Raw genomic sequence first — 25,949 nt, forward strand, 5'->3', positions numbered from 1 at the left:
GCAAACTTCTGGGACACGTCACAGGTCTCAGAAGGCTGCAGGACCAATCACAAAGCATAGCACAGTTCGCACGGGTGCAGTAGGAAGCCGGAAGTGAAGCCGCAAGGAGTAACAGCCGGCTCTCAACAGTAAACATGGTAAACCAGTCGATTAGAATTTCTATACAGCGGTAAACCAGATTCCCACTCCCCAGTTTTAGTAATTAAACACCCCCCCCCCAGTTTTAGTAAATAACCCCCCCCCCCCCAGTATGTCAGGTCCCTTCAGCTCGCTGAGCAGATAAAGTGTGAAAAAAGCCATTCCTTCCCCTAGTATAGACAGTGCAATACATAAAGATGTGTGCTTTATCCTGATACTGAGATATATATGTTGGACCCGTACCCGTCTGTATAGCTGAAATAGACATTTTCAAACTCTATTTTTCCAGTGCGGAACCTCAGCTGGTCGGCATTCGGCAAATCCTTTACCTGCGGAGTCCAGACAAAACAAGAAAATGATTAGCCAGGGCGATCAACCGTATCCAGGCTAAACTTTGAGGGCCCGTTCACTTCTGTGCGTTGTAAAATGCGATATTCGTTTTTTTTAAAATGCATATCACGTTTTCCGTTTAGTCACAAAGCTCCAATCATCTCACCACTGGACAATGAGGTCCCTGTACTCCAATGGCCTCCACACTCACCGGATCTCATCCAATAGAGACCCTTTGGGTTGTGGTGGAATGGGATTCCCATCATGGATGGGCAGCCAACAAATCGGCAGAAACTGTGTGATGCCATCATGTCATTGTGGACCAAAACCTCAGAGGAATGTTTCCAACACCTTGTTGTATCTATGCCACCAAGAATTAGGGTTGTCCCGATACCACTTTTTTAGGACTGAGTACGAGTACCGATACTTTTTTTCAAGTACTCGCCGATACCGAATACCGATACTTTTTTTTAAATGTGTCCCCAAATGCAGCCATGTCCCCCCACATATCCAGCCATGTCCCCCCACATATCCAGCCATGTCCCCCCACATATCCAGCCATGTCCCCCCCCATATCCAGCCATGTCCCCCCCCATATCCAGCCATGTCCCCCCCCATATCCAGCCATGTCTCCCCCCATATCCAGCCATGTCTCCCCCATATGCAGCCATGTCCCCCCCATATCCAGCCATGCCCCCCCCCCCATATCCAGCCATGTCCCCCCATATGCAGCCATGTCCCCCCATATATGCACCCATGTCCCCCCATATATGCACCCATGTCCCCCCATATATGCACCCATGTCCCCCCATATATGCACCCATGTCCCCCCATATATGCACCCATGTCCCCCTTACCGTACATGCTGCAGCGCCGTGCCGCCGCTTGGTTAATACGGGCGGGGAACATTACAGCTTTCATTTGAATAGCTGTAGTCTTTCGCGCCGCGCTGCGTATAGACACTCCCCCTTGCTCGGGATTGGACAGTTCACCCGAGCAAGGGGGAGTGTCTATTCGCGGCGGGAAACACTACAGCTATTCAAATGAAAGCTGTAATGTTCCCCGCCCGTATTAACCAAGCGGGGATGCGGCGTAGCGGCGGGATGCGTCGGCGGCGAGGGGCATGGGGGAGTATTCTATTTCGGTATCGGGGGTATTTGCGGGAGTATGAGTACTCCCGCAAATACTCGGAATCGGTCCCGATACCGATACTAGTATCGGTATCGGGACAACCCTACCAAGAATGAAGGCAAAAGGGGGTCCAACACGGGACTAGCAAGGTGTACCCAATAATGTGGCCGTTGTGTGTATAGTGTTGTGTTAAAATGCAGCATAAAATAGTTTTTTATGCAGCACATCGCAATGCATTGCAACCCACTGTGGTGCATAGAGCTGAATTGAAAATAAAAATAAAAAAAGTAAAGTAAAAAGAAGTACAATACATTATAACATCGTATTGCACGGTCCTTCTACAACACACACCACCAGGGGGCGTTAAATGGAGCACAGCACATCCCCGTCGGTATGAATGAGCCCTAAAGATGGCAATACACATTACAATCCAATTGTACAATCAAAACTCTAACAAAACTCTAACTCTAACTCGGATCGTCTGAGTAGTCTCAGACGATCCGAGTCATATCCAATCATGCAGACCCTGGTACTAGATCGTTATTGGTGGATCTATAGATCTTGTACAACAGATACATAAAAGGCTGCTCACCTCCTCCTCTTCACTGAAGAGATCAAACATGTTCTCCATATCAATGAATGAATTCTGAATCATCCTGTAACAGACAGATAAACATTTTGAGCAACACAAACTTCACATAGAATCTCCAATCAATTTTCAAGTCTTGCCACAGATTCTCAATGTGATTTAGGTCTGGACTTTGACTGGGCCATTCTAACACACGAATATGCTTTGATCTAAACCAGGGGACTCCAAACTATGGCCCTCCAGTTTTTCCAGGAACTACAATTTCCATAATACCTAGTCGTGTCTGTGAATGTCAGAGTGGATCATGGGACGTGTAGTTCCTCAACAGCTGGAGGGCTGTAGTTTGGAGATCCCCGAGCTAAACCATTCCATTGTAGCTCTGGCTGTATGTTTAAGGTCGTTGTCCTGCTGGAAGGTGAACCTCCACCCTGTCTCAAGTCTTTTGCAGACTCTAACAGGTTTTTTTCTAAGATTGCCCTGTTTTTGGCTCCATCCATCTTCCCATCAACTCTGACCAGCTTCCCTGTCCCTGCTGAAGAAAATCCCCACAACATGATGCTGCCACCACCGTGTTTCACAGTGGGGATGGTGTGTTCAGGGTGATGTGCAATGTTAGTTTTCCGCCACACATAGCGTTTTGCTTTTTCAACAATGGCTTTCATCTTGCCACTCCTCCATAAAGGCTTTAAAAGGCTAAGAAGTAAAATTTTGGTCTCATCTGACCAGTGCACCTTCTTCCACATGTTTGCAGTGTCCCCTCCCCCACATGGCTTCTCACAAACTGCAAGCAGGACTTCTCACGGCTTTCTTTCATCAATGACTTTCTTCTCGTCACTCTTCCATAAAGGGCAGATATGTGGAGAGACGACTAATAGTTGTCCTGTGGACAGATTCTCCCACCTGAGCTGTGGATCTCTGTAGCTCCTCCAGAGTTACCATGGCTGCTTCTCTTGGTAAGTTTGCAGCTGTGCCATACTCCTTCCATTTTCGGATGGTGGATTAAACATTGCTCAGTAAGCAATTGGGTTATTTATTAATTTTTTTAAATAACATAACCCTGCTTTAAACGTTTCCACAACAATATCCCTGAACTGTCTGTTGTGTTTCTTGGCCTTCATGATGCGGTTTATACACCAAGGTTCTCTAACAAACATCTGAGGGCTTCACTGGGCCGCAGGGTAGTATTCTAACATAACAACCCCAAACACACCTTCAAGACGACCACTGCTTTGCTAAAGGAGCTGAGTGTAAAGTTCATGAACTGACCAAGCACGTCTCCAGACCTAAACCCTACTGAGCATCTGTGGGACATCCTCAAACGGAAGGTGGAGGAGCGAAAGGTCTCTAACATCCACCAGCTCTGTGATGTCGTCATGGAGGAGTAGAAGAGACTCCAGTGACAACCTGTGAAGCTCTGCTGAACTCCATGCCAAAGAGGGTTAAGGCAGTGCTGGAAAATAATGGTGGCCACACAAAATATTGACACTTTGGACATTTTCACTCAGGTGTGTACTCACTTTTGTTGCCATCGGTTTAATGGCTGTGTGTCAAGTTATTTTGAGGGGGCGCGACCCCTACCTGCTGCTTTTAAAAGCGATCCATCGGCTAATCAGCCACTCAGAACGCTTTTACCAGAAACAGAATTGCTTGCTGAGAAAAAATATATAAAAAATACCAGAGTTATGGCTGATAGGTTTACCCATAAGCCCAGTAAACCAAATCAAACCCACAACTTAAAATTTATGCTAGGGTTGAATTGGTTGCTCCTCAAGCTTCCAAAACTTGGTCCAACCATTTAACTCTCATCAGTACCAAGCCCTTATTTCTTTTACCAATGTCCTAGCTCCACAGTCCTGCATCTTGGATCTCAGTCCCGACGATGCTGTGTCCCGCACAATGTCCTGAGGTCACAAAGATACCCTTATTTGAGTTACTGCATGCAACTCAAATGGTATTTAATACAGTGGTCAAGGGCTGTGAGTGGGCAGTCCCCCACATGATTAGAAGTAGGTGTTAAAAGCAGTGGTAAACTGCAGTTGATGGGAAAAAAATAAAAAATCCCCTGCAAGGCAATATCATACCATGCTCAGGGGCAGACTGACCATTGAGGCTCTCGGGCACTGCCCGAGGGCCCCATGCCACTAGGGGGTTCCATCAGGGTTGCCAGGCTCAGTAAAACCAGGGACAGTATGTAAAAATCTGTGTTTATTTTACATCTGTCCCTGATATGTCTGAAACCGACATTGATATGCTTTTGATATGAAAATCCTGAGACTTTAGCTGCCCTGCCTCTGTTCTGCCTCCTAGCGTGGTGGCCATCTGTAAGCCCAGGGGCCCCATGAGTTGCCAGTCTGCCCCTGACCGTGCTAATATGCATCGCATACTAGCACATTATGAGAGACTTACCTTAGAACGAAGCCCTCCAATGCCACTGCTGAGAGGGTTTAAACCTTATCCTGGTCTTGCTTCCAGGTTCACATCCTCTTGCTACGAGTGGCTGGGGGTGCGATGATGTCACGAGCCGCTGTTGATGGCATGGGCTCTGAAGGTCCGGCACTGTATGCCAGACCTTCAGAGCATATGTGCCGGTACTGTCACTGTGCAAGTTTACCGAAACCGATCGAGGCCGTTCGGAAATACTCCATTCCCGAGCCTGAGGTTTTCCTGAGTTCAGCTGAGCTGTCCCCGAGCCTTTCTGAGTCTTTCCAAGGCTCTCCAGTGCCCCTCCCCCACACCATAGAAGTCAATGCGGAACAAATTATTTTAGTTTACATTGACTTCTATGGGGAAACTTGCTTTAATATGCGAGTGCTTTGGATTACAAGCATTCTCCTGGAACGGATTATGCTCGTAATCCAAGGTTCCACTTCATCAATGATACAATAAATCATTTGATCCTTATCTCGTGGCTTCTCAGCACAACTTACCTGTAGTAGGTACCAAACCAGTTGAGCGGTGTGTAAAGTTGGATGATATAGGTGCCGAAAAGCACATAGTCACCAACCTGCGGATGCAAGAAAGAAGAAGTCAGAGAGAGGAGATCCATCTGTACACACACACACACACACACACACACACAGGTAGGGCACAGGGACACGGTAAGGTATTTTAACTTACTTTAAACTTGTTTTCAGTGACGAAGTAGGCGCACAGCAACGAGCCAGCCAACAGCCCCAGCCCTATGATAAGGTTCTGGGTCTGATTTAAAAAGGCCAGCGTAGCATTAACCTTCCACTCCGACACCTAAAGGAGAGAGAAAACCACTGAAGAACTTACAGTTCAATGAAGAAAACAGATGGACGCGGGCTTTATTATTCTTGGTGAAAGATAAGAAGATAAAGACAACACGTTTCTGGCATTCACAACTCCCCCCTTCATCAGTGCTAACTGACAAGTCAATATAAGACAATATTAACCCCTTGGCACCTAAGGGTAAAACAAATCTTCATGCCCAAGCCCAATTTTGCAACTTTGACATGTGTTAGTAAACTACTTTGTGCATCCAGGTCAGTGGCGTAGCGTGGGTTGTCAGCGCCTGGGGGCAAGGCAAGTAATTTGCCCCCCCCCCCCCCCAACCAGTGAACTTTTCGCACTCTAAGTCCCTTACATTCCTACAATAGTACTGACCTACCCGATTCCTACACTGACCTACCCGATTCCTACACTGACCACTAGACTGGCCACTACACCAACCTACCCGATTCCTACACTGACCTACCCGATTCCTACACTGGCCACTACACCGACCTACCCGATTCCTACACTGACCACTACACTGACCTACCCGATTCCTACACTGGCCACTACACCGACCTACCCGATTCCTACACTGGCCTACCTGATTCCTACACCACACTAACCACTAAACTGACTTACTGGCTGCTCCCTCTCCCCAGACCATGTCCACTCCCCCAGCAGGCCAGCAACACGACTCACAAGGGAGTCTCTCACTCATCTTCTTTTCTTCCATGATCTGCTCTGCGGTCTGTCAAACTGCCTGCCACAACGGGGAAACAATCTGGGATCTGGTCCAGATTCCGGAAGGGAGGAGGAGGAGGAGGAGACAGCGGCGACTCACAGCCAAGCGCATGCCAGCCCCGCTCACCAGCGATAGAGGACAGGCCAGCTCCGCCGCTGCACAGGACTCAATTCTCCCAATCACAGGGCGCCAGGGTCCATCCTGCAGCGGAACATGGCGGCCGAAGCGCAGAGAGGCACTGGAAATAAAAATTAGGACGACGGAGCCGGACACACACACACACAGGCACGGGATTTCGCCCCCCTAAATGTTGCGCCCAGGGCCACGGCACCCCTCGCGCCCCCCACGCTACGCCACTGATCCAGTTGGATTATACCATGTTTTTATTGAGGATAAATTGGGCTTTCATTTGGTGGTAAATGGTAATAGATATCTCCTGATCTTTTATCAAACTGTATGATTGAATTGGTTCCGATAATCGCCGCTTTACTAACATGACCGCTTATTATCTCGGAAGCAGGCAGGGTCCATCTCCACTGTGGGCATTTGAAGCCCTCCTGTATCTAATTTTTGGGAATTGGTGCAGCTGGTTATCCAGCATGCACCTCTCAATCTCGCACTTGCGCAGTAAGGCCATTGTGCGGCGCCCGTTACAGCCGGCACGTAGCCATAGCAGCGGAGGCAGAAGTTCCCGCACCAGGTTGTAACAGCAACCTGTCCCCCATCATAATCTCATTTTTATGATAAAGATATTCTGCTGGATCTAGATTTTCAGTGCCCGCATCACTTCTTAATGAAAATTATAGTCGTTCTTCGGAAACGAGCGGCCTTACTTCCTACCTGTAGATGCTCCTCCTTGAAAATGGTGACAAACTCCTCCCAATCGCGTAATTTCCTGGACGGGAAAATAGCGCAAGATTTTGGTATTAGACAACTCCCAAGGACTCCTGGGATACAGGATACCGATGTCCCAGGAGTCCATGGGAGGAGCCTAATGACATAATCGCCCAGGCGGAGGAAACAGGTAGAGCTCCAGAATATTATAAATAACAGCCATTTAGAAAAAATAGGGATTTCACGGGATCAAACGTATGTTGATGGAAGCGGATGAAAATAGATGATCGTCCGTTATCTGTTTTTACCTAGACACGCATTGATGTCCGTCTTTCATCCATCAACGGATGGATGTAAAACGGACGAACGGACCCTGTATGTGTGAAGGGGGCCTAAAACTAAAAATTGCATTTTAGTCAAGACAAGAACTAAAACCAAAATCGAAATTTGACATGAAAATGAACACTGGTGTGCATGAGGCCATTATCTTACTTGGACAGAATCCCAAACAAAGTAAAAGTAACCCTGGAACAAGGTGTCTATGCACTGACCTGGTATTTCAGGATGGCATCATTGAATCTGTTCACCTCATAGTCTTCAGCATTATAATATTTCACCTGAAATGCGACAGACAGAAATACGTTGTTAGCATTAGGGGCTCAGTCTCATTTTTTACCCGGCCCCGCGGGCGCTTATTTTTCTTTTCTGTGCAGGGATGGAAGCACTGTGCATGTAGGGTTGTGCGCCTGTCTCTGCACACTTGCACAGGATTTCCCTTTCCTTATGCGATTCTAAGCTAGTGAAGTGCTCAGGCAGATGAAGAGAAACATTGTAACATTTAGTTCTTTCATTTCAAAATGATGAACTTTGGTCTGTAAATGAGGTCAGTTTAACCACTTAAAAAAACTAAACATTTGTTCCTTACAAGTTTAAAACAGTAATTTTTGCTAGAAAATTACTTAGAACTCCCAAACATTATTAGCTATATTCAGAAAGATTTACGCCGGCGTATGAGTAGATACGCCAACGTAACTCTGAATCTGCGCCGTCGTAACTGAGATACACTTAAACCTAGCTAAGATACGACAGCCTGCGCCGTCGTATCTTAGGGTGCAATATTTAGGCTGGCCGCTAGGTGGCGCTTCCGTTGAGTTCGGCGTAGAATATGTAAATGACTAGATACGCAGATGAACGAACGTACGTGCGCCCATCGCAGTAAAGGTACGCCGTTTACGTAAGGCGATTCCCGGCGTAAAGTTATTCCATCAAATAGCTGGACTAGTCAATGTCAAGTATGGCCGTCGTTCCCACATCGAAATTTGAAAATTTTACGTTGTTTGCGCAAGTCGTCCGTGAATAGGGCTGGACGTAATTTACGTTCACGTCAAAACCAATACGTCCTTGCGGCGTACTTTGGAGCCGTTCGTAAAAAACGTCAATCACGTCGGGTCACAAGTAATTTACATAAAACACGCCGCCCACATCCTCATTTGAATTAGGCGCGCTTACGCCGGCCGATTTACGCTAGGCCGCAACTTAGGAGGCAAGTGATTTGTGAATACAGCACTTGCCTCTCTGACTTACGGCGGCGTAGCGTAAATACGATACGCTATGCTGCCTTAAAGATGCACGCCCCTACCTGAATATATATATATATATTATATATATATATATATATATATATATATATATATTTTATATATATATACATATACACACACACATATACACACACACACACACACTTTTTTAGCAGTGACCCTAGAGAATAAAATGGTGGTTGTTGCAATATTTTATGTCACACTGTATTTGCTCCGTGGTTTTTCAAATGCAATAAATTTGGAAAAAACACACTTTAAAGTGCAAGTTCACCTTTACAGGGGTTGGGACTTTAAAAGCCGCAGGGATTTCTCTCTTCTTCTTCCCGCTGAGAGGATGGGCTACGCGGGTTCTGATTAATCGGCATTGACCGTGTGATGGCGCCGACCAGTTGGAATGCTCCTATATGCACCTCCTGGTGGGGTACATTTAGGAGATTAAGCTCCGGGGATTTCTAAGCATTGGAGGCAGCTATACTGGGGCTCAGAATGGGAGATCGCCATGCTGCAGGTCAGCAGGACCCCATCTTAATTCAAAAATAATATTCACAACCAAAGTAAAAAACACACAAACCATATAAGTGTCACACATCAGGGCTCGTCAGTTTACAAAAAAAAATATAAAGAATAATAAAAAAAAAAAAAAGGGTCACCGTTTCGAAGTTGAGCAGAGAGTCTACAGCCCGGGATTTGGCTTCATTGTCTCTGGTGTTCATATCCCGGCGGTATTTCGTTCTCCATTCAGTGATAATGATGGTGAGAGCTGCGAATCAGGAATAAGATTGTTAGAGGACTTTCCCCCCCAGACCGCAGATCACGCGCCAATCATAACGAGGACCCAACAGAATCTAAGCTGAGAGTTTATGGCTAATTTAATAAAGAAGTTGGGAATCTTCACCAACTTTTCATTGTATTGTACAAATATGAATGGCACTATTATGACTTTTGTTATGCCTTATGAAAACACAAGATATTCAAACAAGAGAATCTTCACTGGAAAAAATAAAATAAAAAAAAGTATAAGCATTCATTTAATTAATCTAATTGCGTGAAAAGCCAGTAAACTGATCACTTTGAATACTTTAGTCCCCATTCACATCTAGGCGTTTTGTCGCCTGTAGTGCGACGCCGCTGCCGCCAGAGGGATGAAAAGACATTGCCCTCTATGGAGATGGTTCACATCTCCACGCCGAACGCCTGCCGCCTGAAAAAAGGTCCCCGGACCTTTTTTTCAGGCGGCTTTCGGCGTTCGGGAACCATCTCCATAGAGGGGCACAATCGCGGTACAAAACGCTATTTGCCGCCACAATTCGCGGGACAAAACGCCGCGAATTTGTCTGCCTAGATGTGAATGGAGCCTAAACCTCAGACATGAAATATGATCAAAGTAGAGAGGCGGTTCAGTGTTAGGAAAGCGAATATTCATTCGCTTTCCTAACACAAGGCCGAGTGAACTGCGAACAGCATGGCGCCCGCTGTTCACCTTTTTGGATGCCTATGGCTCTAGCCAGGTGCTTCCAAAAAATACCCCGCCGCTGCAATTCAGGATCCCGGTGCCCGAAAAGGGGTCGGCGCCTCAATAGGGGGTGGCAGCGGCGAACGTAAATAGATTTGTGCAATGCATGAATCTATGGTAATAGAGGGGTGGCAGGAGAGAGGGGGCGGTGCCCGTGCGCCTTTTATGGACACACCGCCACTGTTCCAAACACCAATGCGTCCAAATGAGCAATTTCTGATGGTTTGAAGAAAGCGGAAGTGACGTGGTTCGATTTTCTGCCGAGTTCGACATTTTGTCAGAACACCCTATTTGCGGACAGTTGAGGAGGGGGAGGGGGAGGATATTTACAAGGAGGGTGAAGGTCAGCTTTAAGCATGCCATTTCATTATAGTATTATTACAACAAAGCCAACAGCGGCCTTTACACATAAAACTTCCTGCACCTTCTCTTAGTACTTACTGAGATATAAAGTCATACAGACGAAAATGATCAACCCAAACCAGGCATTGAAGGAAGACGTGAAATAGATGATCCCAATGATAATATCGGCAATGGTGGGAAGTATACTGAACACTATATAACTGGAAGGAAAAAAAAAAAAAAAAGAGAAGGATTGATCAGTGCCAAGCTGTGCCAGGAATATGAACATTGCATCATCAAAGAGAACCTGTAACCATCGCCCTCTCACCTCCTTTGGATCAGAGAAGTTTTTGCATTTCTATGGACCTATTTATGCGGCAATAATATTGTCATTATTTAAAGATAAAGTAGAACATACTATATTATTTTTTTTTTTTTTTTTAATGGATAAAACAAATACTTTCTTTTTATAATATTGTCGACCGAGCGACCCCCGCTGAGCAAAGCAGAGCTCACACACGGACAGCCCCGTGTAAAAGGGCCCTAAAACTATAAAATGTTATTCTATTATATGCCCCATTTAAAATGACACCAACATTATGATTCTGGTACAAAGCATTGCAACAAATTAATTCACTTTTAAAAAAAAAATTTATATATATATATATATATATATATATATATATATATATATATATATATATATATATATATATATATATATATATATATATATATATATATATTATATTATATATATATATATATATATATATATATTATATACACATACATATACACACACACCCTGTTTCTCCGAAAATAAGCCCTACCCTGAAAATAAGACCTAGCGTGAGTTTCTGGGATGGCTGCAATATAAGCCCTACCCCAAAAATATGCCCTAGTTAAAGTCCTTGTAAAAACATATAATCCGTTCTGTAAAAAGATTATATAATGTGCAGTGTGTCTCCCTTTTGTGACTTTATTGTGGAAAATACCTTATTTACAGCACTGCTGGGCGCTCATGTGAACCGCCGGAGCTCTTCTCCTCTCCTCCCAGCTGATGTCAGCTGTTTTTTTTTCAATAAAACTTTATTAAGCCCCTACCCACTGCAGTACTCAGAGTGGGGCTGACGTCATTGAGGATCTTGGCCCCTCCCTCTGCAGTATTTGGAGTAGGGAAGAAGAGCTCCAGCGGGTCACGTGAGCGGCAAGCGGCACTGTAAATAAGGTTTTTTCCACAATAATGTTACACAAGGAGACACACTGCACATGATATTATCTTTTTACAGAACAGATTACATCATTTTATAAGGTCTTTAAACAAAGGTTTATTTTTGGGATTACAGAATTTCACAATGCTGACTCCAGAGCTGACAGGGGGAGAAACTTTTTTGTACATACCATAAATAAATAAGACATCCCCTGAAAATAAGCCCTAGTGTGTTTTTTGTAGACAAAATTAATATAAGACCCGGTCTTATTTTCCGGGAAACACGGTATATATTTTATATATATATATATATATATATATATATATATATATATATATATATATATATACACATACATATATACACACACACACACACACACACATATATATACATACGTTTAAAAAAAAAAAAAGAAGAAGAAGAGGAGGAGAAGAAAGAAGAAGAAGAACAAATGTTTAAAAAAAAAAAAAAAACATAAAATAAAAAAGGTTTAGATAATAATGGCTAATAAAATAGAAATAAAAACGGAAGGAACTAATAGTTAAAGGGAGAAGAAATTAATTACTGTAAGGCCGATTAGTGAGAGTTTCTGCATGAATGAAAAAGTAGATACAAAAGTAACATTACTTTGTATCTCTCCATTTTATGTCTGAGCAGTGTTGATAAACATAAGGCTCCATTCTTGCCTGAGCAATTTGGATCGCGGGCAGAATGGCTGCGATTCTGTCCGCGATTACAGAACCGTGGCAAAATGCGGAACGCTTTTGCAATGCCATTATTCCTTAACCACTTCCCGCCCGGTCAATAGTATTATGACATCCAGGAAGTTGTCGTGTTATCCTGACTGGACGTCTATTGACGTCCAGCAGGATAACATGTTGGCGCGCACCCCCATGCGGCATGTCAGTCTGAAACCCTGCATCTCCGATCTCGGTAAAGAGCCTCCGGCAGGGGCCGTTTACCACATGATCAGCCGTGTCCAATCACAGCTGATCACGATGTAAACAGGAAGAGCCGTTGATCGGCTCTTCCTCACTCACGTCTGACAGACGTGTGTAGAGGAGAGCCGATCGGCGGCTCTCTTGACAGGGGGGGTTCGCGCTGATTGTTTATTAGCGCAGCCCCCCTCGGATGCCCACACTGGACCACCAGGGAAGGGGGCAACAATGAAAAAAAAAAAAAAATTATAATAATAATAATAATAATAATAAGAATAGATGCCAATCAGTGCCCACAAATGGGCACTGACTGGCAACATGGGCACTGACTGGCACAATATGGGATAAACAATTGATGCCATCTGTGCCACCCATAAGTACCCATCAGTGCCACCCATAAGTACCGCCCATTAATGTCGCCTATGAGTGCCCATCAGTGCTGCATACCAGCGCCGCCTATCAGTGCCCAACAGTGTCACCTCGTCGGTGTCTGTAATTGAAGAAGAAAACGTACTTATTTACAAAAAAAAATAAAAATTTACAGAAAAAAATAAAAACGTTATTTTCAAAATTTTCGGTCTTTTTTTAGTTGTTGCGCAAAAAATAAGAAATAAAAATTGCAGAGGTGATCAAATACCAACAAAAGAAAAGATCTATTTGTGGGAACAAAATTATAAAAACAAAAATTGTTTTAGGTACAGTGTAGCATGACCGCGCAATTTTCATTCAAAGTGCGACTGCGCTGAAAATTGGCTTGGGCAAAAATATCCCACGGTCTGTAGACGCTATAACTTTTGCGCAAACCAATCAATATACGCTTATTGGGAATTTTCTTACCAAAAATATGTAGCAGAATGCATATTGGCCTAAATTGGATGAAGAAATTGGATTTTTTACATTTTTTTTTTTATTGTATATGTTTTATAGCAGAAAAAAAAAAATAAAAAAAAAAAATAAAAAAAGTTTTTTTTTCTCAAAATAGTCTGGTTTTTTGTTTATAGCGCAATAAAAAATAATAATTAATTCATTCTGTTGTTGGCCTGTAATATCAGTCGTACCTCAGTAGACTGTTGATGCTGCTCGTCCCTCTGTCCACACTACGCAACACCTCCCCCGTCTTGCGTCCAAGATGCCAGCGCAAGGACAGCGAGTGCAGGTGGGCGAACAGGCGGATCTGCACCTCGCGGTTTGTGAACTGCTGGACCCGGATCCATAGGAAGGTTCTTAAGTTACTCACAAACCCTGTTGCACCTGAAAGGCACAAAACAAAAAATCTCACAGCAAACAGCCACATGGACCGGACAGAACCTCCCCCAATGGTGGGGTCCCTCCTGTACTTACCCGCTCCTCCTCCTTGCAGCAGCTTGAGCAGTACGTATATGCAGACGGTGAGAGCCAACGTGTGCCAGACCGATCCCTCCGTCAGCTGGTCCACTGTGATGGAGACAACACATAGTCACATGACAAACAAGTCCACATCTGATTGGCACCAACATTTCCATTCGGTACACTTTTAGTGAAAGTGCTGGTATTGAAATGGTTAAGGACACTAAATAAAAAATGAAGCCAAACTGCTGCCAACATGTTTTTTTTCCTTTTGGGATAAAGGTTTTACATGAATAAATAAAAGCTGAGCACCCCCTCCACTTAAGTGGTTTGTCTCATCTATGCAAACTGATATATTCTGCTGGAGAGCTTGTGAAAAACAGACTGCTGGCATCACTAGGGTTGGTGTAGCAAAAAACATGGCCAGGGGGGCGGTGGATCTTGAGTGGGAGGGATTGATGGATGTGTGGAACTGGAGTGGGATCCAGGGGGGGGGGGGGGGGGTGGATGGATGGATCTGGAGTGGGATCCATCCAGGGGGGGGGGGGGGGGGGTGGATGAATCTGGAGTGGGATCCAGGGGGGATGGATGGAGGTATGGAACTGGAGTGGGATTCAGGGGGGGGGGGGTGGATGGAACTGGAGTGGGATTCAGGGGGGGGGGGGATGGATGGATCTGGAGTGGGATGCAGGGGGATGGATGAACTGGAGTGGGATGCAGGGGGATGGATGAACTGGAGTGGGATGCAGGGGGGATGGATGAACTGGAGTGGGATGCAGGGGGATGGATGAACTGGAGTGGGATGCAGGGGGATGGATGAACTGGAGTGGGATGCAGGGGGATGGATGAACTGGAGTGGGATGCAGGGGGGATGGATGAACTGGAGTGGGATGCAGGGGGGATGGATGAACTGGAGTGGGATGCAGGGGGATGGATGGAACTGGAGTGGGATGCAGGGGGATGGATGAACTGGAGTGGGATGCAGGGGGGATGGATGAACTGGAGTGGGATGCAGGGGGATGGATGAACTGGAGTGGGATGCAGGGGGATGGATGGATGGAACTGGAGTGGGATCCAGGGGGATGGATGAACTGGAGTGGGATGCAGGGGGATGGATGAACTGGAGTGGGATGCAGGGGGATGGATGAACTGAGTGGGATGCAGGGGGATGGATGGAACTGGATTGGGATCCAGGGGAATGGATGGATGGAACTGGAGTGGGATCCAGGGGGATGGATGGATGTATGGAACTGGAGTGGGATCCAGGGGGATGGATGGATGGATGGAACTGGAGTGGGATCCAGGGGGATGGATGGATGGATGGATGGAACTGGAGTGGGATCCAGGGGGATGGATGGATGTATGGAACTGGAGTGGGATCCAGGGGGGATGGATGGATGGAACTGGAGTGGGATCCAGGGGGGATGGATGGATGGATGGAACTGGAGTGGGATCCAGGGGGATGGATGGATGGAACTGGAGTGGGATCCAGGGGGATGGATGAACTGGAGTGGGATGCAGGGGGATGGATGAACTGGAGTGGGATCCAGGGGGGATGGATGGATGGATGGAACTGGAGTGGGATCCAGGGGGGATGGATGGATGGATGGAACTGGAGTGGGATCCAGGGGGATGGATGGATGGAACTGGAGTGGGATCCAGGGGGATGGATGGATGGAACTGGAGTGGGATCCAGGGGGGATGGATGGATGGATGGAACTGGAGTGGGATCCAGGGGGGATGGATGGATGGATGGAACTGGAGTGGGATCCAGGGGGGATGGATGGATGGAACTGGAGTGGGATCCAGGGGGATGGATGGATGGAACTGGAGTGGGATCCAGGGGGATGGATGGAACTGGAGTGGGATCCAGGGGGATGGATGGAACTGGAGTGGGATCCAGGGGGATGGATGGATGGAACTGGAGTGGGATCCAGGGGGATGGATGGATGGAACTGGAGTGGGATCCAGGGGGATGGATGGATGGAACTGGAGTGGGATCCAGGGGGGATGGATGGATGGAACTGGAGTGGGATCCAGGGGGGATGGATGGAACTGGAGTGGGATCCAGGGGGATGGATGGATGGAACTGGAGTGGGATCCAGGGGGATGGATGGAACTGGAGTGGGATCCAGGGGGATGGATGGATGGAACTGGAGTGGGATCCAGGGGGATGGATGGAACTGGAGTGGGATCCAGGGGGATGGATGGATGGAACTGGAGTGGGATCCAGGGGGATGGATGGATGGAACTGGAGCGGGATCCAGGGGGATGGATGGATGAACTGGAGTGGGATCCAGGGGGATGGATGAACTGGAGTGGGATCCAGGGGGGTGGATGGAACTGGAGTGGGATCCAGGGGGGTGGATGGAACTGGAGTGGGATCCAGGGGGGTGGATGGAACTGGAGTGGGATCCAGGGGGGTGGATGGAACTGGAGTGGGATCCAGGGGGGTGGATGGAACTGGAGTGGGATCCAGGGGGGTGGATGGAACTGGAGTGGGATCCAGGGGGGTGGATGGAACTGGAGTGGGATCCAGGGGGGTGGATGTATGGATGGAACTGGAGTGGGATCCAGGGGGGTGGATCTGGAGTGGGATCTTTGATTTTGGGGGGTTAGAGGATATGTATTGGGGGGTGCTTTGGGAGGGGAGAGGAATTGTGCTGGGGGGAGGGTGGTCAAACTTCAAATATGCCCCCCTCCTTCTGGCACAAGTCCTCTCTAGTCCAAGACAAAGCACCCTCCTAGCACATATCCTCTAACCCCAACCCCCTCCCTAAAATCACTCCTGGCAGCAGAATTGTTACCCGCCCCCCCCCCCCCCCCCCACCCCCTAATCCCCATGCCCCCCTCCTGTGCAAGACTCCCGTTATTCCAGACCTTAGCCGTGGACAGATGCTGTATCGCAGTGTCTCTCCTCCTCAGCTCTTCCTCCTGGCCTATGCACTTGAAACGTCAGAGCCGAGGAGGAGGCGGTCTGCATTGAGTGCAGCCGGTGGGGAGAGAAATGCGATTGCGCCGTGTGGGGAGTGTGTGGGACATTTGGACCCCGGCACTCTGTCTCTGCCTCACTCCCTCCTCCCCCACCCTCCCCACACATTAAGGAGATCCCAGAAGAGAAGGGAGCCTCGGCACCCCTCTCAATGCGGCGCCCGGTGCCAGTCCGGGCCTGGTGTCACCCGGGCACCCCCATAGTGACACCACTGCAACAGACTTGCTGGCTGGATTACCAGAACATAAAAACGGAAACCTAAAAAATAAAACTAATGCAGCCATCACATCCAAGAATCGGTAAGCTGCAATATAATAAAAGGTTTGCTTTTGGGTTTAATACAACTTTAAATACAATTAAATAAAACAGACCAAAAAAAAAACACTGTAATCTGTACAGGTAGATCTTATTTTCTCATGTAAAATGTATAATCTGATAATAAAATAAAATTTTACAAAAACTCATCAAAACCCAAAACTTTCACTTTTAAAAGGAAACAAGAGAAAGCAAGGCTTGCGGCCCGGACTCACCTATTTTCTTATAAAAGATGGGGACAAAGACGTTGATGGCTCGCTCCAGACCCATCAGCCCCATGCAGAGGACGACCAGAAGCTGCAGGAATACATTCTTCCGCGGCCACAGGTACGGAACGAGGAGGCGCACCTTCTTCCAGAAACCCTGCCATGTCGACTGGTTCTCATTCCTCAAAAGAGGCTAAGAGGATAGAAAAAGGGGGAATAAAACCTTAAGCACTCTATGGCAGGTGATGGCCAATCCAGCACGGAGAACACTCATGAAAATAAATGTGTATTCTTAGCTGCTCTGCTGAAAAGAAAACTCCGCCCTCTCCCCTACGCCTGCTTTGTTTGGATTGCACCATGCGCAGTTTAAAGCAGTTCTAAACGCAGGAGTTTGTTTCATCTTGATAAAAAGCCTTCTGTGTGCAGCAGCCCCCCTAATACTTACCTGAGCCGCCCCATCTTGATCCAGTTATGTTGCATGAGAGCCTTGGCTGTCCGGGACTCTCCCTTCTCATTGGATTAGACAGTAGTAGGCGCCATTTGCTCCTGCTGTCAATCAAAGTCAGTGAGGAGAGAGGGGGAGGGCCGCAGCTCTGGGACTGAATGGACACGCAGAGCCATGACTCGGCTCAGGTGCCCCCACGGTAAGCCGCTTGCCGTGGGGCAACTCGGCAGGAGGGAGGGGCCAGGAGCACAGAAGAAAGACCCGAGAAGAGGAGGATCTGATCTTTCTCCCCCCCATGCGCGCTGTTTGCCGGTTGGTCCGGCACTTACCTCATCGTGGCGGGGGGCAGGCAGCAGTGCCGGGACAAAGTCCTCAAGTGCCCAGGGCAATGATGCCAAATTGCACTCCCCTTAGGGTTAGGGTGGCATCACTTCCCTGCAATAAACTATTGCACCAGGGGCAGCCGTCCCCAGGGCCGGTGCTAGACTATTTTGCACCCTAGGCGAGAACAGCTACTTGCGCCCCCCCCCCCAAAAATCTAAATTAATTCAATAATTTTAGCACCAGAACTGATCCAGTTGGACAGGAGCGGGGGTGCAGCCAGGTGGACAGGACAGGGGGTGCAGCCAGGTGGAGGGAGGATATAGCCAGGTGGACAGGAGAGGGGTGCAGCCAGTTGGAGGGAGGATATAGCCAGGTGGACAGGAGAGGGGTGCAGCCAGTTGGAGGGATGGAGCCAGGTGGACAGGAGAGGGGGTGCAGCCAGGAGAGGGGAGGTGCAGCCAGGTGGGGGAAGGATGGAGCCAGGTGGACAGGAGAGGGGAGGTGCAGCCAGTTGGGGGGGGAAGGATGGAGCCAGGTGGACAGGAGAGGGGAGGTGCAGCCAGTTGGGGGGGAAGGATGGAGCCAGGTGGACAGGAGAGGGGAGGTGCAGCCAGGTGGGGGGGGGGGGGGATGGAGCCAGGTGGACAGGAGAGGGGAGGTGCAGCCAGGTGGACAGGAGAGGGGAGGTGCAGCCAGGTGGACAGGAGAGGGGAGGTGCAGCCAGGTGGACAGGAGAGGGGAGGTGCAGCCAGGTGGACAGGAGAGGGGAGGTGCAGCCAGGTGGACAGGAGAGGGGGAGGTGCAGCCAGGTGGACAGGAGAGGGGAGGTGCAGGCAAGCCCTCATCCCAGCGCTTTCCCCACCACCTTCTTACCTTAGGACACTTCTTTCAGCTCCCTCCACATGCCAGGCAGCGGTCAGCAATTAGTGTCACCAGTCACGTACAGGAGACCTCCTCCAGCTCCTCCCCCATTCAGCTGATCATTCGGTTCCACCCCTGGGCTCCGACGGCTGGCCGCGGAGAAGCTGGGTAAGCTGCAGGAGCAGCCTTGCTTTGGGCTCCTCGTTCCTCCAGGACAAGTGGCCCGGCGTGTGTCCTGTGGCCAGTCTGGGCCTGGGTGGATCCATCCTGGCTGTCTCTATGCACAATGCCACCTGCCCTGCTCCTCCAATGGCTGCACATTACCCAGAGAGGGAGGCGGGGCGGGCAGAGAGCTCAGCTGACACCCACGGCTGCTGCTGCTGGACATCAGCATGGTCACCCCTGGCTTAGTCTGAGGAAGGGGGAAGATCTGCCTGCTCTTTCTTCCCGTCGAGCCACTCTGCAGCCAGCCATATGGAGCTGCCTCCCGCTACACTCCGCACTAGCCACCACCCATTAGTGGGGGAACCGATCCTTTGGAGGGGTTCCAATGGCAGTGGCTGCGCGCCCTAGGCGACTGCCTAGTTCGCTGGAAGCTGCCATGGAGGAGAGGAATCGGAGCGGAGCCGCTGCACCATGCTGCCTGCCAGGGCTGGGACATGGGGTGGGCAGGAGGGACGGCCAGGGCCAGCGCTCCCACTAGGCAGTCACCTAGGGGCACGTGTGCTGCAGAACAATTTGGGACAATTTGGGACGTATACATCTCAGTGTGCAAGAAATCCGAGTGCCCAATCAAGTCACCTTTTACTGAAATCCAATCTCTGAAACATGTCAGCCTATGGAATCTGTCTGAATCTGTGTGACTGCATACATGTATAGATGCCAAATAAGAAATCACAGATTAAACATTACCATGTCCTATAGGCCCCGAGCTCTCAGTATAGACAGGTCAGTCTGGTGCTACAGAGACGCTACAATAGCCGACCGCTTACTCAGCAAACTGAGGCTGAAAAGTACAAAACATCTCCGGGAGACAATCCTGTGATGCATGCTGGGACTGGTATAAAATATATATATATATATATATATATATATATATATATATATATATATATATATATATATATATACACATACACACACAAATATATATATATATATATATATATATATATATATATATATATATATATATATATACACATATACATACACACATATATACACATATACACATACACACACAAGTATTCATACCCCTTGACTTTTTAAAATTTTCTCATGTTACAATCAAAAACATAAAATAGTATTTTATTGGGATTTTATGTGATGGACCAACACAAAGTGCCACATAATTGTGAAGTGGAAGAAAAATGATAAATGGTTTTCCAAACTTTTTACAAATAAATATGTAAAAAGTGTGGGGGGTACATTTGTATGGTGCCCCCCCTCCTTTCACTGCAATTACAGCTGCAAGTCTTTTTGGGGATGTCTCTACCAGCTTTGCACATCTAGAGAGGGACATTTCTGCCCATTCTTCTTTGTAAAATATCTCAAGCTCTGTCAGATTGGATGGAGAGCGTCTGTGATCAGCAATTTTCAAGTCTTGCCACAGATTCTCAATGGGATTTAGGTCTGGACTGTGACTGGGCCATTCTAACACATGAATGTGCTTTGATCTAAACCATGCCATTGTAGTTCTGGCTGTATGTTTAGGGTCGTTGTCCTGCTGGAAGGTGAACCTCCCCCAGTCTCAAGTCTTTTGCAGACTCTAAGGCCCCATACACACGAGAGAATTTATCCGCGAATACGGTCCAGCGGACCGTTTCCGCGGATAAATCCTTTCGAGGATTTGTGCGGATTTCCATGCGATGGAGTGTACTCACCATCGCATTGAAATCCGCGCCGAAATCCTCTGGCGATGACGTGTCGCGCCGTCGCCGCGATTATGACACGGCGACGCGCGCGACGCTGTCATATAAGGAATTCCACGCATGCGTCGAATCATTACGACGCATGCGGGGGATCCCTTCGGACGGATGGATCCGGTGAGTCTATACAGACCAGCGGATCCATCCGTTGGGATGGATTCCAGCGGAGAGATTTGATAGCATGTCATCAAATATTCGATCTGCTGGAAATCCATCCCAGGGGAGAAATATCCGCGGAAACAGATCCGCTGGAGTGTACACACCATAGAATCTGTCCGCTGAAACCCATCTGCTGTGATTTTTCAGCGGATGGATTCTATGGTGTGTACGGGGCCTAACAGGTTTTCTTCTAAGATTGCCCTGTATTTGGCTCCATCCATCTTCCCATCAACTCTGACCAGCTTCCCTGTCCCTGCTGAAGAAAAGGATCCCCATGTTTCACGGTGTGTTCAGGGTGATGTGCAGTGTTGGTTTTCTGCCACACGTATCATTTTGCTTTTTTAGTTTTCTTTTGGTCACTTTTCCATAAAGGGCAGATTTGTGGAGAGACGACTAATAGTTGTCCTGTGGACAGATTATCCCACCTGAGCTGTGGATCTCTGCAGCTCCTCCAGAGTTACCATGGGCCTCTTGGCCGCTTCTCTGATGAATGCTCTCCTTGCCCGGCCTGTCAGTTTAGGTGGACGACCATGTCTTGGTAGGTTTGCAGTTGTGGCATACGCTTTCCATTTTCAGATGATGGATTGAACAGAGCTCTGTGAGATGTTCAAAGCTTGGGATATTTTTTTTTTTTTTTTTTTATAACCTAACCCTGCTTTATACTTCTCCACAACTTTATCCCTGACCTGTCTGGTGTGTTCCTTGGCCTTCACGATGGTGTTTGTTCACTAAGGATCTCTAATGCCTCGTACACACGACCAGACTTTACGAGAAAAGAAGTCAGATGGGCTTTTTACTCCCCCCTCGGAAAGTCCGGCCGTGTGTAGCCTCCATCTGACTCTTTGCCGGACCCTAGATATGGAACCCGCTCTCTATCTTTCCGTCTGACTTCTGACAGACTCACGGCGGACTTTTGCATGGTCAAAAGTCCGACCGTGGGGGGCGTGGCCTGCATGCATCGTGATGGATGCCTGAGCCAACAGCTCTGACTGGCATCTGGGGATTTCTCGGCCAATCCATCAAAATATCGCTCTGTGAATCGCCTGAGACTGATATTCTGTGAGGGGAGACCACACTCGATGCAGTCACGCAAGCGGATTAAAGAAACTCGCTTTAGAAAGCTGACTGACATGTCTGATATGTCAGCTGCAGCAGAGGATCAGCTTCAAAATGGCCCCCACAGATCTGAGGTAATGCCATCCTCCTATTATACTGATCTCCCTGATGAGATACAGGACAACTGGGATCCAGACTCTCATGTATTTAACCCGGAGGTGTCTCCCCCTCATAGTCCATCCTCTAAAAGCCCGGCTAAAACGCGGATGAAATATGACCATTCAGAGCAATCCCCTGTAATTCCTGCGACATCATCAAGCCAGGACCAGGTAGGCCTTAAAGTGGCATCATCAATAGCCTGTTATCCTACCTCAGGCCAACCGGTCCTTGATACTACCATGAAGGATATGCTTTTATCCCTTCAATCGTCACTTATGGTGAATATATCTGCTATGCTCAATAACTTTTCTATTGAAATGAAAGGTTTGGGAGAGAGGGTCCTCCATGTAGAAAATAAGATTGAGAAACAATCAAAAACTGTGAACAATTTGGTTAACGCATATAGAGATCAAATGGATGATGCAGATTGGATGCGTGCTAAAATCGCGGATTTGGAAGATCGCTCTAGGAGGGAAAACATTAAACTGAGGGGAGTTCCTGAATCTATTGCTCAGGCAGATCTACAAAAGTATGCGGGAGACATGATAATGGCCTTGTTACCGGACATATCCCCAATAGAAAGAATGATTGACCGTATACACCGCATTCCTAAACCGAAACACCTGGACGCATCCGTCCCACGCGATGTTCTCATGAAAATACATTTTTTCCCTACTAAAGAGAAATTGCTGACCAGAGCTCGATCCCAACCTGAACTCCCTGCTCCTTATAAGGAGGTTCATATGTACGCTGATTTGTCAAAATATACTCTCAATATGAGAAGGCAGCTGAAAACTGTCACAAAAGCTTTAAACAACCATAATATCCCATATAAGTGGAGACATCCTGCTACATTGCTGATAACATCTAACGGGAAAACCATCATCATATCCAAGCCTCTGGATGGACTTCGCTTGCTGCACTCGTGGGGCATTCTCCCTAAACTATCTGATGAGGAAAGACGGGCTATGGACGGTATACATCTTGGTAAAGGAAGCAACACAGCTCATCACATCCCTGCTGCAAAGTAATACATTGAAGAAGTATTTGTTGATGTTATTTTTCACTGCAACAATGTTCCCTGGATGCCAGTCTTTACATGCTTTGCTGTTTGAACATTACCCTGTTATAGTGTCGGGTTACTAATATCACCCGACATTAGTTGCATTTGACACTTTTGTTCTGGTATTGCTCTATCCAAGTTTGTAGGATATATTTCTGTTTAAGCATATCTTGCCTTGAATATCCTACTTCCTTGGTCCTGTTCTGATTGAGCAACTCACTGATACCTATTTTTTATTATATTTATATGCCTTTTTTTTTTTGTTTGTTTGTTTTGTTTTGCCCTGTGTTTTTGTGTTTTTCTTTTTCTTTTCCCCTTATCATTCTAGTATATAGTGTACTAGGTAGTTATTTTCTGCACACTACTCCCAAAATTTGAACTTCATCGGCACATTCCAGCAGCTTCTACACGCTATTCACAATGTCTATCAATTTTCTTTCACTTAATGTGAAGGGACTGAACCACCCAGCAAAACGTTCTTCGCTTTGGAGAACTGCTATCTCCCACAAATGCGATGTACTTTGCGTGCAGGAAACGCACTTTGCTCAAGGGGCGACCCCCCAATGTAACAATAGATCCTTTCCCTATGTTTTTAAGGCTGACTTTTCTAGAAAACAAAGGGGTGTCTTGATTGCCATCCGTGACACTATTTCTTTTCAGTTAATATCCTGCACTACTGATCCGAATGGAAGGTTTGTTATATTAGTTTGTAAATTAGACAATGTTTTGTATACTATTGCAAACTTGTATGCCCCGAACCACGGTCAATTGAAGTTTCATAGATCCGTGCTTGAGAAGGTTCGAAAAGTACAGGAAGGTCATCTGCTGTTATGTGGGGATTTTAATATTGTTCCAGATGTCACTATGGATGTTTCTTCCGGTCCCAAGAGGATTTCTTCCCCTCTATCCACCTTTTTTAGAGAGAATGATCTTTTTGACATATGGAGGTGTTGTCATGCGGAGGAGAGGGACTATACGTTTCTCTCCTCGCGTCACAACACTTATTCCAGGATTGACATGTTCATCTCTGACAAATGGCTACTACAGAATGTTATTGACTCTCGCATCCACTCTATCACCTGGTCGGACCACGCACCAATCAGTATTAAAATAGCTAATAAGAATTCTAAACAGCACTCGTACCTGTGGCGTGTTAATAATTATCTACTCCAAAACCCTACTCACGAGGAATTTCTTAAACAAAAATTGACGGAATTTTTCTCCAACAACGTAGGTTCGGTGTCCGACCCGGCGGTACTGTGGAATGCCCACAAATCTTATATGCGAGGTTTCTTCATTCAACTCGGATCGCGAGTTAAGAAATTAAGAACTAAGAAACTCGATGAATTATCCAAAAAGATAGAGGAGGTTGATTTCAGAAATAAATCGACTCCGTCGCCTCACCTTCGGTCCCAACTATTTGAGCTGAGACACGAATTACGGTCCCTACTACTTGAATCCTATGAACTTAATTTGAGGAAACTTAAAGCAACCTCCTACACTGCTAATAATAAGTCAGGGAAGCTAATGGCTAGTCGCATCAGAGGTCTTAGACTTAAAACTAAAATCCCCTACCTTTATCACCCGACTTCTGGTGAAAAGCTCATCAATCCACAATCCATTGCCGATGCCTTTGGCATTTATTATGATAATTTGTATAACCTCAAATTGGATGCTAGCACCCATCAACCAACTAGTGAGGAGATTGGGTCTTTCCTCGATCAAATCACTTTACCTAAATTATCTGCTAAACATCTTGAGCAATTGAATGCCCCTATCACTATAAATGAAATCAGTAAAACCATTGATGGTCTGCCTTCCTCTAAGTCTCCGGGCCCTGATGGGTATACTGGGGAATATTTCAAGTTATTTAAGGATTTAGTTTCCCCTCACTTAACAACACTGTACAACCACTCGATTTCTACCTCCGCTTTTCCAAGAGAAATGTTGTCGGCCATTATAGTTACTCTACCCAAACCTGGTAAAGAACCCAACTCTCCTTCTAATTTTAGGCCAATTTCCTTACTTAACGTTGATTTGAAAATATATGCCAAGTTGATAGCCAGCAGATTGAATCAAATTCTCCCAGACCTAATCCACACTGACCAAGCGGGTTTTATGAGAGGCCGCCAGGCTTCAGATGCTACTAGGAGAATGGTGAATGTGATTCACAATGTGGGACTGATGGGAACGCCTTCTCTGCTTCTTTCTCTGGACGCAGAGAAGGCGTTCGACAGGGTTAATTGGGACTACTTGAACTTGACTCTTCGGAAATTTGGATTTGCTGGGCCTATCCTTGAAGCAATACTGGCTCTGTATACTACTCCTACAGCCAGAGTCTTTACCTCAGGTCTTTTATCTAAACCTTTTGATATTTCCAATGGAACTCGACAGGGGTGTCCACTTTCTCCCCTAATTTTCAACATGCTGATTGAACCCCTGGCAGAACATGTTAGAACTAATTCTAAAATTTCAGGAATTAATATTGGCAATCAAGTAC

The 25,949-nt window shown here is 46.8% G+C and overlaps 1 protein-coding gene across 1 annotated transcript in view; it reads right to left on the reverse strand.

The window, feature by feature from the left end:
• Window positions 1–25,949, reverse strand: part of ABCB6 (ATP binding cassette subfamily B member 6 (Langereis blood group)) — a 61,114-nt gene that overhangs the window by 19,145 nt on the left and 16,020 nt on the right. The window contains exons 4-13 of the mRNA XM_040358120.1: window positions 17,461–17,644; window positions 13,954–14,046; window positions 13,671–13,863; window positions 10,557–10,678; window positions 9,253–9,362; window positions 7,553–7,618; window positions 5,306–5,431; window positions 5,116–5,192; window positions 2,192–2,255; window positions 382–467 (exon numbers count right to left, since the gene is read on the reverse strand). Of these exons, the coding sequence (XP_040214054.1) occupies window positions 382–467; window positions 2,192–2,255; window positions 5,116–5,192; window positions 5,306–5,431; window positions 7,553–7,618; window positions 9,253–9,362; window positions 10,557–10,678; window positions 13,671–13,863; window positions 13,954–14,046; window positions 17,461–17,644 (1,121 nt within the window). The remainder of the gene's footprint in view (window positions 1–381; window positions 468–2,191; window positions 2,256–5,115; window positions 5,193–5,305; window positions 5,432–7,552; window positions 7,619–9,252; window positions 9,363–10,556; window positions 10,679–13,670; window positions 13,864–13,953; window positions 14,047–17,460; window positions 17,645–25,949) is intronic.

The sequence above is a fragment of the Rana temporaria genome, chromosome 6 (genome assembly GCF_905171775.1).
Source record: "Rana temporaria chromosome 6, aRanTem1.1, whole genome shotgun sequence".
Classification (NCBI taxonomy): domain Eukaryota; kingdom Metazoa; phylum Chordata; class Amphibia; order Anura; family Ranidae; genus Rana; species Rana temporaria.